The sequence below is a fragment of the Thalassophryne amazonica genome, chromosome 17 (genome assembly GCF_902500255.1).
Source record: "Thalassophryne amazonica chromosome 17, fThaAma1.1, whole genome shotgun sequence".
Classification (NCBI taxonomy): domain Eukaryota; kingdom Metazoa; phylum Chordata; class Actinopteri; order Batrachoidiformes; family Batrachoididae; genus Thalassophryne; species Thalassophryne amazonica.
Genome location: NC_047119.1, coordinates 36,261,923 through 36,277,048, shown reverse-complemented (window position 1 = coordinate 36,277,048; position 15,126 = coordinate 36,261,923). Strand labels below are relative to the sequence as shown.

Genomic DNA, 15,126 nt, shown 5'->3' with positions numbered 1-15,126 from the left:
GTCGTGATAAATATCGCACCATTCGTTTAGTGATTCAATTAGAAGTCTCACTTTCATAAGTCTCAATTTATCCCTTTTTAATTAGCCTCAGGTTTTTTCTTCACCTCAGGTTTTCCATCCTGAGATATTCTGTCAGAGCAAATTCATAGAATGGAAATGTTTTTTCTCTCAGTGTGGTGGGTCACATGACAGTCGCTTTGACATTGTATATTCTACTAATATAAGAATATACACAAATGAGATTAATTTCTCTGACATGCTCCATATTCCAGTGTAGTGTTTTCAGATTTCTTTCAAATTGGTCCAGAAATTAATCTTACTTTCACCCTGGCTGGTGTGGCTGTTTCATTTTATTTATTTTATTTGAAATTTTTGCACAGAAGCCCTTCGTAAAAGTGGCGCTGCAGTTGGGTTAAGAGCAGTCTTTAGTATTAATATTTTTAATATGATGTGAGCGTGTGAAACTCTTACTTTCACCCCTGATTATTTCCCATCTTTAGCTTCATAATGACATTAATTAAGGCTCAGACTCGTATCTGGTGTCGTGGCAGACATAGTGTGTTTGACAAAGTGGACTGGGATGAACAAATTAATTCAAGTCTCTTATATAAAGAGTCTGATCCTCTTCTGTATTTGTTTTGACAAATATTGGCTCTACAAACATGGGACTGAGTTTGAATAAATGTAACAGCACAGTAATAGCACAGAAAATACAGATTTATCTTGAAACTCTCTTAAAAACATTGATCATACCCACATTGATTTCTATTAATGTCTGGTTATTAAACGCTAACCAACATGGCGGTGCTCTGGCAACAGCCAGTGAGTGAACGGATCAGCCTGGTCCTCCATCTAGTGAGTAAATAAAAATCAGTGGTGTAGGTCAACCACATTCTTGGTCAAGGTCATTTTTAACCTCGTAATGCCAGTTTTGGGGGAGGCGTTTTGGGATGCAACAATCCACACTTTTTCACTTCCGATCCGATCCCCATATCTAAATTTGGATATCTGCCAATACTGACACTATTCCGATGCCAGAGCTCTATTTGCTTTAATATTATTATGATCATTATTGTTGATTTCATATGAGGATATTTTGTATCCCGTTATACAGCTTCATGATGACATGTTATACAGGAGGACTTTCTAAAAAAGAAGACCTGAAAGTTCAGCTACAATTTACCAGAGGGTACATCTAAGATGCAAGCTTAGATTTGATGTTTTGGTGAAAGAATTCTGTACTTTTATTTATTTTTTTAGTGGTTTCTTATGGCAGTTTGGAAATGCAGAAATGCGCTCCATCCTCAAAACGGTACACGTATCCATACGCAATTTTTGTGGCGTCCCTGTGAAAAAAATCAGTCATGGTGCCCTTGATGAATGGGTGATGAATTCCCCTGTCGAGCTGAGCTCCCCATAGAGGAGCATGTTTAAATGACCATAATAATCAGATAACTGCTAGTAATCAGATAACTAATAATCTGATCAGAAACACGTGGTTTACATGATTTCAGTTCATAAGTTGGATTTCTTTTGACGTGGAGAAAAGAGAAATGGCAGGTCTTGGAAAAAAAAAGCATAGACTCTATTCAGAAAAGACAGTGCTCTCGCTCTCTGTCTCTCTTCCTCTCTCTCTCCAAGAAATTAGCTATTTAGCATGCTGAAAAAGGTGCAAATGTAAAAGAACGAAATACATCTGATTAATGGTATACATGTTTATGTACATGTAAACGGGGCCATTGTTGGGTCAGGCGCTGAAATTTCACCTGCCCTGAGTACATGTATTGTTTTAAAGAAGGATCCCATTTCCGCATTTTGAAAACGCCTCAAGAAACCACCAAAAAATAAATAAAAGTATTTAATTTACTCATATTTGGAGTCAGTCTGGGTAAATCATTGCACCATTCAGGCCAGCTCCTTCCATCTTTGTGATCCAGATTAAAAAAGCCTTGTGCTCTTTAATGTGGGCAGCACGGTGACTTAGTGGCACTGTTGCCTCACAGCAAGAAGGTGGGATGGGATTGATTCCTACCTGGGGCCTTTCTGTGTGGAGTTTGCATGTTCTTCCCATGTTTGCGTGGGTTCCCTCCAGGTGCTCTGGCTTCCTCCCACATCTAAAGACATGTCCAGGTCTCCCTTGAAAAAGAGATCTTGATCTCAATGGGACTAACCTGGTTAAATAAAGGTTAGTGGCACTTTTATGTTTGATTAAGTTCGCTGTATTGCAGGTTAGAGTTAGGGTTAGGTATTGTAGGTCACGATCGAGCTTCTGGCTCTCGGTAAAATGACTTTGTAAACATTGCATGTTGCAGTCTGGCTTTGTGGTGTTTCTACTGTAAAATACAGCAGACATGTTGTGATGAAAAGGAAATCCCTGCAGCCAGCTAGCAGAGCAGCCAGCAGGACTTTTCAGCAGAAACACACACTCAGATGGGGCTCCTGGACTGGAAAACTCTGCAGGTTGTATCAGAAATTTCCAATCCGTGAATTACGTTGGTATCGGAACCCAATACCGATATTGGATCGGATTGGCCCCATCCCTCATTGCAATCTCATTTTGGTGGTTCACCACTGACATATAACTGCTCAAAGTAGCTGGCCCAATGGGACAGTACAGCAGCAATTTGTCAGGACCAAAAAATGATGAGACAACCTGTAGATATGGAGGAAAGCAGTATTTTGATTCCTCTGCATGTAGGCTGAAGATCACTGGATCACAGATGGTGTGTCACCACCTCACTGATTCCTTGAATAAACGTCCTTGTACAGTTAAGAATTGCCAGCAAACCATGCACTTAAAGCTCTTCTAGATGATATTCAGAATGCCCAACGAGATGAAACACCTCTTTTTGTGAACATTGACAACTCTAGTGTAATCCCTGGCAGCTTTTAGGGTGTTGTCACAGAAGAATTCTCACATTCTCTTCAGGTCATTTGCTGTACCCGTGTTTGCAAGTTCTCCACACAGATGGTGTGCAAATTCTTTCAAAACAGTCTGATCCTGAAGTCTAGTCGGATTAAGTTTACAGGACTTCAAATAAATCCTTCAGGAAGCTACGTCTGTGGTCAGATTAAACACCGTATGGACACTGGAACCAGGACCCGGCACCTCACAGATCTAATGTTTTTGCAAAGAGTAGGAGCAGTGAACCATTTCTACCATGTTTGCCAGATCTGTGAGGATGGATGCAAAAAAATATTTAATTTGATCCAATCAAAACTTGGAATTGCTGAGTATAAGACAAAGACTGGTTCTGTTGCCTCAATAGTTGACTGAATTTTGTCATCTTTCATTGTTACCATATTCATGCTTTAGTTTCTGCAAATTATTACATTAAAGACTTTAGAATATTATACCTTGCCAATAATTTGGCACCAAAATAACAACTGTATAATGATGAGCCATATGAAATACAGAATGTGGTCCATGTAAGCAAGTACAGAAGTTTGGACGGAGAGAATTCCTATATGCGATTTCATTTTTATTTGTCAGTAAACATGCAAACAAAAAAACGCTACAATGTATTCTGATGATAGGGGAGGTTTTTTAATGTTAAAAAAACAGTGTGTTTGATGGTACAAATGTGGCCTAGAATTTGCATAATAAAGCAAGAGTGTTTTAATCCTTAATCCTTGTGAAACCGGATGGCGTCCTCTTCACATCTCCTAGTGCCAGGAGATTAGACACGGCTGTAAATAAACAGCAAGGGGGCATGCCAGGAATGAGAGCAAACTGCACTTCAGTAAAGAACAAGCATGGTAGGTGACACTTCATACCGCTGAATGACTTCTGCTGAATCCTGCTCCGTCTCTCTCCTTTTTCTTAGCACAAACCCCCGGAAGGTCCTGCCAGGATGTGGCACAGTATGAGAGGAGGAGAAGGTTGGCATAATGAGGGGCAGGACATAGCAGGGAGGTTGATGTAGGGCTTTTTAGTAGCAGGGTTTATGGAGCGCTGGCTGTTATAGGTGGCTTTTAGACTCCATAGCAGAATAGTTGCACCAGCTGAAATCTTACTTTTTGCAGTCCCAGCAACAAATACTCTCATCTGCATAAGCTCAGACCCCATTAGAAACATTGATCTTATGACATTGTCTTCCCTGAACAGTAATATTTCTTCAAGGTGAGATTTAATGGGGAAATTTACAGTTTATTGCATAATCCTTGTGTGGATATGGAACAGGATTGCTGCCTGTCACTATGTGCATTTTATATATTTCTAATTAAATCTCTAACGCCTGTCAAGTTGTCCCAAACGTAGAAATGGAGCAGAGAATTTAATACTCGCTGTGTGCAAACTTGCATTAATTTCTCAGTTGATTTAGGAGGTCTAAAGCAAAAGTGGGAAAGCTGCTGCTGTGAATGATGGAAAATATTATTGCTCGAAAAATGTCTTTTCAGTGGACACGTGCAAGAGTTTTATGCATCAGAGTGAAAAACATGGTGTGAAATGCATCACTCTGAATGTTGTGATGATCAGTGGTTGGAAAGCTGAGAAATATTTGTCCATCGTCGACTATTCAGAGCGTATTGAAAATAGCCAAATGCTTCTTTCCAAAACCACTAGTCTGTTGAATTAATAAGTGAAAAGTAGTAAAGTTTCAAACAAAATGATGTCAGTTTATTTCATTCATTGCTATATCTTTTTAAAAACTTCTGATCAAGGCTTTGAATTGGTTCAAGGAATTACGAAAACCAGAAACCATGAATATATAGGTAGGAGCAAAACAAAGCCAGAATCTTTATATTTTTTTAGTGTTCCAGAATAGAAACATTTATTTTAAGTAGTGGGAACTGGTTAATAACATTTTTTAAAATTAGAAATTACACCTTTGTCTATTTTCAACAACTTGCCGATAAGTTCACTTTCTTCTTGTGAATGTCACGCATGTGTTTGATTGGAGGACAGAAATTTATTTAAATATTGTGTCCAGTATAGCCTAACGACAGACCATAGAGTAAAATGTAACATGTAGCATATATCAATAAACATTTTTATCACATCCTAAAGATACATATTGTTATGCCATCTAGCTTAATATGGACCATTATCATATACCTATAAATGATACGCCAATATGATTGGATAAAACACTAAAGAATAAATAGCAATACACCCTTTTTGTGTACGGGTAATATTTTTCATACCACCCGAGTAATCAGCCAATCCGGACAGCCACGATGAAGAGGCGCGGTCAGAGGAACTGTGAAATACTGGTGAGTCACTATTAATAATTTCTTACACCTCCAACATCGTAGGTTGATCGTTAAAATTAAATTTGTTAGTTCTAAAAGCCATCATAATTATTTATAGGAAAACGTTCTATTATTTTTCTACTAAGGTTTGAACTTTGAGTGTTTACAAAGGAGAGAAAAGTGAGAAAATGTTAATGCCTGTTTGAGAAAAGTGTATAAAGTGTGTAGTGAGGGGTTTTACAGCCTTAAAACATCTATAATAATTGTAAAAAATAATGCTGAATTCTTCGCGGATTTCGCCCATCGCGGGTTATTTTTAGAACGTAACTCCTACGATAAACGACGGACCACTGTATATGATAAAATCGTTATCAAGTTGTTCACCAATGAATATGGCTTTTTACACCCTTCAGAAAACCATACAACATTTATCATTTCTAGGTATATGATAAAATAGTTATCAAGTTGTTTTACCAATGAATATGGCCTTCGGCCTCAGGGTGTAGGTGTATAAAGCCATATTCATTGGTGAACAACTTGATAACTGATAATATTAACCAGTTATGGAATGACAGTTTTAAAGTGGAGTCCAAACCAGAAATGTTTAAAATACTAATTCAGGGAATTTGGGGAATATACAAATGATAATATTTTAGCCTTTTCATCTACTTTGTGCTAGAAGCCAGAGGTTAGTTTTGTAAGCAGAACCCAAACAAGCATGAAACATGTCAGTGTAAAAGTGCAGAATGGGTTGTCTTGGTTTAGTAGAGAATGGTAGGATTTGAGACGGATGTCTGAAATGCCAAGCCTGGCAGTCCTTGTTTGGCTTGTTTCAAAAGACTATAATTGCATTTTTAAAAAACTGAATAATAAATTGTCAAATAGTGGCTACAGTTTTTATTTTCCCTAACTACAGCAGGAAAAAGTGATGAGGAAAATACTAATTTGTAATGGCATTGCTTGTGGCGGTCATTGTGAAAGTCGGGGAGAATATGGCTCTGTAGTTTACCTGAAGGATCGATACATCAAGTTTGCCCAGTTTGTAAGTAATAGTTTTCTTCAGATCCAGTTGGCAGATCAGACCAGCTGTCGGCTGGCATAGATTATTGATATGTGGAGTGTGGGGGAGGATCAGAGAGCTAATATGAGTGCTACTAAAAAGCTTAGAATCCATTACGCTGTCCTGACTAAAGGCTTGTGCGCTTGCCAAACTGCCATAGCTGATGACTGAATGAAAGCAGACAGACTTCAGGTTTAGCCAAAACCGACACAAACACTTTCCTGACTTGATCATGTTTGGCTGAGGGCTGGTTTTTACTTCACGTGGATGTGTCTGGCCTTGAGACGGTTCAAAATATGTCCACTGATGACCCTTCTGACACTCCATATTGAAAACTCGTGTCTGGTTATGAAGCACGCACTGGCATTGCTGCATGTTTCTTCATCTACCAAACTGCACTAGATCCCAGATGGTAACCACCCAGACAGAGCAGCAGTCCTTCATTATCTCCCAAAAGTAGCCATCTATCTGCTTCAGCCAGGTGATACATGGGCATCCTGTTGGCGTTGTCCACTCACTTACGTCCTCATTAATGAGGTACCGACATGTTGGATCATGCTCAGTTAAACGTACCATATGGCTGTAGTGTGGTAATTAATGTTCCTTCAAAATGCAAATACTACACCTCATCTGTGTCTCCCTAATTAAACACTCATTTGACAGAAAGTCATACAAGGAATCCCCAGAGAGACCTAACACCAGTTGTTTTTGCAAACTGATTAGTGTGCAACTGCAACGTCCCTTCTCTTTGATCAGAACTCCAAAAGTTGCTGGAAATAAATTCAAGCAATTCACCACATTGATATTGTTTAATTCGGCCTGCTTGTGGGACTGCTTTGCGCCTGCCTGCAGGGTGGTTGAGTGCACCCTCTTGTTAGGTGACTTAGTTTCCTCCTACCGGGGCAAGGGCGCTCTGCGCCCTGTGGTGTGGGCGTGGCTTCGGGCCCCGTATGCAGTACCTGCAGTTTAGGGGTGATGTGGCACTGATGCAAGTTCTTACAAACATTCATGACTCACTATCACTCGCCTGGTTACATCCACCATACTGTGCACATAGATTCATAGTTTTCTTACACACATATGCACACATGACTCAAATGTAACTCACATTCACTAAATATACTACTTGAGTCATGTGACAATCTGCACATTTTTATGATTGCTGCTGTTATTATGACCACAAAACATGTTGTTCTTCTTTCCTACATTATTATTGTTGTCAGTGTTGCCACAGTTACTTTGAAAAAGTAATCCAATTACTGATTACTCCTTGAAAAAGTAACTTAGCTACTTTACTGATAACTCAATTTTAAAAGTAAGTAAGTTAGATCACTAGTTACTTTATGAGTTACATTCAGCAGCTGCTGACAACAACCCCCACCCCCCACCCCACCGCAACATGAAAATGATACCATAACCAGTTTTACCAACACTCACTTTATTGGAAGTGCATTTTTTTACAGTAACATAAAGTAAACAATGTATGTCCTGACATTGTAATTTGAATTTAAATTCTATTTCCTGAAGAAAAAAAAAGTTTTTGGAAAACATGAAATAAAGTCAGTTTTCTTGACTTCAATGAACACAAATCTGTGTTTTCTAAAAATAAAGACAGTCTTTCTTGACCTCATATTTTACTATTGACAGCACTGTAACAGTAAAACCTACAATTATCAAGCTACATTGAATATAAGTGTAACTATTCTTGATAATATAACTTTTTTTTTCTAAACATTTTAGATATTGAAATTATTATTATAAGTAGTAGTATGAAAAAATGTCTTCAAAAGTAGATCTTTTAATCTAGGGGTGTGGTGGGGAGCCACCCCCCCCCCCCAACTTCCTCTTTCCATCTGGATTCACCCCTGGTTTGCTCTTTGAGCAGAAAGAATGAATAACATGTATTTTTGCAGAAAGCACGACCAGATTGAGAGGTAGGAAAGTTTTATCAGTTTCTTGCATCATGTCATCCTCAGAAAGAGACATTAGGCACATTTGGGTGGAAAAAGAGTGAGGACACTGACAGAGCTGCAGAGCTTTAAAGAAAAAAAGCGTAAAAATGTCATTGTCAGGCTCAGTGCAAGTGTGCTGCCGTCACCGCACTTTGAGAGACAACAACTATTTTTTTCATGTCAGAGCTGCTGCAGAAAACAGCAAGTGAAAAGCTGGCAGCATGAAACGCTAAAAGTGGACGAAGTGGGCAGTTCATCCGAACCCCCGACCTCCCCCTGCCCACGGGCCAGTTTTAATGCTGCGATCGACCAACAATACAAAAATAAAAATAATAGCAATGCACAATGACTTGGACAAGTAACTTTAATCTGATTACTGATATGGAGATATTAGATTACTCGTTACTGAAAAAACTGATTAGAGTAATGTGTTACTTAATAAAGCATTACTTAGTAACGCATTACTGGCATCACCGTTGTATGTCTGTTTCTGTCTTACTGTTATTGTCACTGTCATTGTTTGATTTGTTTGTGTGTTACCCCTTTAATTCATGAATAAAAATGAGGCCAAGCAAATTGCTGCTGCAATATTAGAATTGCATATATTCTTAATGGGAGGAGCCAGACGTGACTGAGGGGGGGGGGTGTACATATGTGTCATTTCGAGCCGTTGTCTTGCTTTTCAGCTAAGTTTTTTTTCCCCTATCCTTTATAAAAGGCTTTTTGACGGTTTGAAAAACGCTGTTGTGTTATTAGTTCTCGTGTGTAATAGTTCAGATCTACACCCACATGCACATGCAGACCTCTGCGCCGTTCACATTCTGCCTTTGTGATGGTCAGTGGATTTTCAGTTGTAAATTAAACAGTCCAAGGATGAAGGTTAAATGGTAAATGTCAAAGGTCAGTGAGCTGCAAATCTGCATGCAAGTGAGAATACTCACGATATCCTGAAGGATGTCCCAAGATTCATTGGCATTTTAAAAGAAAAGACAGGAGGAAAAAGAAAAAAAAACACAGCAGTTAGCTGTCAGTGAGCTATAAATAAAAAAGGCAGATGGAAGAAGAGCTAAAGAATCAGAAAGTGTCTTTGTGTGACCTCCATGAGTGACTGTGTTCTTGTAAGGCAACATAACTGCCACTCGTCTGCTGCACTCCTATGTGCAAAGTGAGCAAACACTTTTATATGTGGGTGGTTCCTGACTTTGTGCTGTGAGCATGACTGGACTCACAACTAAAATCAGTCGAGAGGTAAAAGCTGATTTTTTTTTTTTGTAATAAGATTTTTTATCTTTATATATATATATATATATATATATATATCTATCAGGGCTGGATCCAGAGTGAAAATCTGACAGATGCATTTTTTGCACAATGATAAAATAAAAATCGTACGCATCTTGTTATTCAATAATCTTCATTCTTTTATTAGTATTTTATTTTATTCGTGTATCACATGCTTGTGGAACTTCGGTAGAATTTAAAAATAATCAAGTTTTTAGAATTTTGCAGAATTTATTTATTTGCTCCAGAACAAAAATATAACTACCAATTTACAGTGTATTTAAAATATGAAGAAAGTTCTGTGTGTCAACAATGATTTAATTTCTTTGATTATCGGAAAGTGACCTATGCCACGTGACCGAATGGGTGCCTTCGTTCAGATACATGTATTTAATAAATAAATAAAATGTTTTCCGATCTGAAAGTTTGTGTGTGGCATAAATACACTTAAACCAGGCATACTTCCATGATGATATATGGATAAATTAAATACTCTCACAATCAATGCATGTAGCATGTCCGATATCGTCGGCATCAACAATCAACAGCGACTGAGTGAGTGTTTTTTTTCCCCAAGTTTCGGCCATCGATCGACCAATGATTTTAGTCGGAAAACCACCGAAAATGTAATTTCAGTCACCATAGAATGCCTTTCAAACCACACTATTGTCTGAAAAATATTTATAAACCACTCACTGTTTCTTGCTGAAATAATCACCCAATTTTCCTTGCGCAACAACTTTTTTCCTGGATGCCATGGTCATCGACTCGGCTGGACTAACGCTATGTTTGTTTTGATCCACCTGAGCGGTGCATTGTGGGATCAAATCAAAAGCTGTGTTCACCGCGGGGACACGTTCGGCACTATTCGGGATTATTCAAGATTTTTTTTTTACCGATGACGAACGATGTGTAAAAACATCTGACCGATGCAACTGCATCGGTCCAAACTGGTCTGGATCCGGGCCTGTGTATCTTTAAAGCTACAGTCCGGTCCTTAAATATTGGGACAGTGACCATTTTTTGTGTTTGTAATTTTGCCTTTGTGCACCACAATAGAGTTGAAATGAAACAATCAGTGTAGACTTTATAAATACAAACGGTATGGTATGCTGTGGTAAATTTGTTTAGAATAGATCATTCTTGAAAACTGATTGACCATGCAAGACAGAGACTAGTAAGGGAAGCCACCAAGACACCCATGACAACTCTGAAAGAGTGATAGGCTGCTGTGACTGCAGAAACTGTGCACAGTATAAGCTTTGGCTGTTGCGTAACCAGCATCACTACTTCACCAACATCATAGTGGAGTAGAGCAGAGAAGGATTTTAACAGAGCTCAACTGATATATTGGTTGGTGGATAATATCGACCGATTTGAGCTTTTCACAAACATATCTGTGTTGGTGTTATGAAAACTTTTATTTGACCAAATAAACAATACAGAATAACACTGTTTGTTGGAAATGGTGTCATAGTTTGTCCAATGGCATTGTTTGCAATGCTGTCAAGTATAGCAGGGACCCCCATCACCCCTTGGTTACATTAGCTACAAGAGACAGAGGCAATGCAACCAGCTGCCATTGGTTTTCAATTAGAGTGGGCATTGAACAGAGTCAAGAGACAAATGGTTGCTATGCCACAAACTAGGAAGAGCCAAAATAGTCAAGAAGTCTATTTTATGAAAATGCTGAGCGATGCAACATGATGACTGCCAATCCACATGAAGGCAGTGCGACGTACACTGGGTGGTTGTTTGCTATATTTATAGTTATTAATAATAAAGAATATGTTTAAACTGTAAAACATGAAGCCTCAATTACATTTCTTTGTCATAGGGGTTTGATAACAACATTTTAGGAATCATTGTCATTTTTTAAGTATGCATCAGTCGACATGTTTTGCACTTAATTTTTACGGACTGTAGTGAACACTTAAATAGAATAACTTAATTGTATCATTTTTGTTGTGCATCCAACTCAGACTTTTTGTTACAGATTACATTTCTTTGTCATAAGGGTTTGATAACAAACTTTTAGGAATTATTGTCATTTTTTTTAATGTATACATCTGAAATTTTTTTGCACTTAATTTTTACAGACTAGTGAACACTTAAATAGAATAACTTAATTGGATCATTTTTGCTGTGCATCCAACTCGGACTTTTGTTGCAGATTACATTTCTTTGTCAAAAAGGTTTAATAATGAAATGTTAGGAATATAAAAGTTATAAGGATATAAAAGTTTTTACTCCCTATTATATCGTATCAACCCCCAAGATTCTGTATCGGGCGGGTTCTTGATTTTAATAGAAAAAAATGGATACAATTTGGAGTCATGTCTCCCCTGTGCCCTCTGGGAAACTATATCTAAAATCTCACTTTTTTGAAGAAGAAAATCCTTCTCTGTTCTGCCTCACCATGATACAACAGACAAAAGCTGCACTGTGCAGTTTCTCAATTCAAGTTGTTTTACTGCATCACTAAAGAAACTGCAGACAGTGACAATCATTAAGTCTTGCTGGAATGAAGATCACTAATAAAGCACACAGCATGCACTGGAAAATAGTTGGTGTTACAGTAATATAGTCTAAAATAAATAGTTTTTATTCCGCACATGAACAGAATACAAAAGATGGACACTCACGCCTGCATGGTTGTTGTGGCAGTTTGAAAGGTGAACATATTTTCCTTTGGGAACCAGTTGGTGTCCTCTGCAAACAGAAAAACAAATGATGATTCCAAGATCCAGCGAGGAGGAGTGGAAATGTGCGTCGCGTTGGCAAAGGTTGCAATCAATATGTCATAAATATGAAAGCACAAAACCAGTGAGAGCACCAGCACGTCACAGTCCACCACTCCACAGATGGAGAGAGGGAGACACACAGGAAGAGACAGCAGAGGAGACGAGGAGTCAGAAATACAAACCATCATGTCACATCTAACATCAAACCCTCAATCCCCACCAGACCTGAGAAGAAATAGATTTGAAAGTTTATGGACACAGCTACGTTTCACTAACTCGCTTTTTGGCCACGATCTTTGTGTCGATACCGAAATCTCTTACACCAATTTAAAGTCCAGGTGGTACATGAAATAACAAGGATGTATTCCAAACAAAGTAATCACCCTGTCAAAAATAGTTGTGTATCTTTGTGAGACTTTTTGTTGAGCCTGAGCCAGTGTTTGTGGTATTTTTAATCCTGTCAGCTGCCTTTAGGCAGTGTTGCTGTGGGTGTTATTGTGCCCACTGTTCATCTTCACTAATGCATTTCCATGGGATTTGAACTCAAGCCATCATGATTTCAGAAGTGATACTTGTTTTTTCTATTTTAACATTATACAGTACATGAAGAACTGTGCAAAGGATTAATGTACACTAAAGTTTTAATTACATTGTGTTCGAAGGGACCTCCCCCCCCTTCCCACTTCATCAGTCAGTCAAAATACATTCAGTGATGTTCATACAATCCTGTTCCAGCAGAAATCAACATCACTTTTGTGTCTTACTAAAAATGTTCATTTAAGTTCTGTGGTTGTTTTGATTGCATCCATTTTGCTCAAGGGAGCCACAGCAGCTCAGGTATAAATCCACATCTTGACTTGGCAGAGATTTGACACCAGATGGCACAGGAGGCTTTGAACCTGAGACCATCTCATTGGGAAGAAAACATACAAACCACTTGTCATTCTTATTCATATTGATTAATAAACATAGCAACCCTTTACTATATGGGTATGTTAACTCGCATGAATAAATTGAGTAATAAGCATTAACTAACAATTAAGGGTCAGATAATTGTCTATAGTGCTCATTTATTAATGGTGATTAATGGGAATTTATTACACAGTAATAAGCATTGACTACCAGTGAACTCACAGTTAACTGTTTATTAATTATTTATTAATGGTGTTCATGTTAGTTAATGCAGTAATAAGCATTGACTACCAGTGAACTCAGTTAACTGTTTATTAATTATTTATTAATGGTGTTCATGTTAGTTAACGCAGTAATAAACACAGACTACCAGTGAACTCACAGTTAACTGTTTATTAATTATTTATTAATGGTGTTCATGTTAGTTAATGCAGTAATAAGCATTGACTACCACTGAACTCACAGTTAACTATTTATTAATTACTTATTAACGGCGTTCATGCTAGTTAATGCAGTATTAACTATTGACTACCAGTGAGCTCACACTTAACGGTTTATTAGTCATTTATTAATGGTGCTCATGCTAGTTAATGCAGTAATAAGCACTGACTACCAGTGAACTTGCAGTTAACGGTTTATCAGTCATTTATTAATGGTCCTCATATTAGTTAATGCAGTAATAAGCATTGACTACCAGTGAAGTCACAGTTAACTGTTTATTAATTATTTATTAATGGTGTTCAAGCTAGTCAATGCAGTAATAAACACTGACTACCACTGAACTCACAGTTAACTATTTATTAATTACTTATTAACAGTGTTCATGCTAGTTAATGCAGTAATAATTATTGACTACCAGTGAGCTCACACTTAACGGTTTATTAGTCATTTATTAATGGTGCTCATGCTAGTTAATGCAGTAATAAGCATTGACTACCAGTGAACTTGCAGTTAACGGTTTATCAGTCATTTATTAATGGTCCTCATATTAGTTAATGCAGTAATAAGCATTGACTACCAGTGAACTCTCAGTTAACGGTTTATCAATCATTTATTAATGGCACTCATGTTAGTTAATGCAGTAATAAGCATTGACTACCAGTGAATTCACAGTTAACTGTTTATTAGACATTTATTAATGGTGCTCATGTTAGTTAATGCAGTAATAAACATTGACTACCAGTGAATTCACAGTTAACTGTTTATTAGTCATTTATTAACGGTGTTCACGCTAGTTAATGCAGTAATAAGCATTGACTACCAGTGAACTCACAGTTAACTGTTTATTAATTATTTATTAATGTGTTCACGCTAGTTAATGCAGTAATAAACACAGACTACCAGTGAACTCACAGTTAACTGTTTATTAATTATTTATTAATGGTGCTCATGTTAGTTAATGCAGTAATAACTATTGACTACCAGTAAACTCAGTTAACTGTTTATTAATTATTTATTAATGGTGCTCATGCTACTTAATGCAGTAATAAACACTGACTACCAGTGAACTCACACTTAATGGTTTATTAGTCATTTATTAATGGTGCTCATGTTAGTTAATGCAGTAATAAACATTGACTACCAGTGAATTCACAGTTAACTGTTTATTAGTCATTTATTAATGGTGCTCATGTTAGTTAATGCAGTAATAAACATTGACTACCTGTGATTTCACAGTTAACTGTTTATTAGTCATTTATTAATGGTGTTCATGTTAGTTAATGCAGTAATAAGCACTGGCTAAGTGAATTCACAGTTAACTGACATTAATTATTTATTAACGGTGTTCACGCTAGTTAATGCAGTAATAAGCATTGACTACCAGTGAACTCGCAGTTAACTGTTTATCAGTCATTTATTAATGGTGTTCATGCTAGTTAATGCAGTAATAAGTATTGACTACCAGTAAACTCAGTTAACTGTTTATTAATTATTTATTAATGGTGTTCATGCTACGTAATGCAGTAATAAACACTGACTA

At 37.4% G+C, this 15,126-nt stretch overlaps 1 protein-coding gene across 6 annotated transcripts in view; it reads right to left on the bottom strand.

Annotated features, from left to right (window-relative positions):
- The window catches only part of LOC117528937 (NMDA receptor synaptonuclear signaling and neuronal migration factor), a 125,383-nt gene that overhangs the window by 51,210 nt on the left and 59,047 nt on the right, over positions 1 to 15,126 (bottom strand). For all 6 annotated transcript variants that reach the window (XM_034191569.1, XM_034191568.1, XM_034191571.1 and 3 more), the window contains 2 exons: positions 12,135 to 12,201; positions 9,150 to 9,155 (listed from right to left, as the gene is read on the bottom strand). In XM_034191569.1, coding sequence (XP_034047460.1) covers positions 9,150 to 9,155; positions 12,135 to 12,201 — 73 coding nt within the window. The remainder of the gene's footprint in view (positions 1 to 9,149; positions 9,156 to 12,134; positions 12,202 to 15,126) is intronic.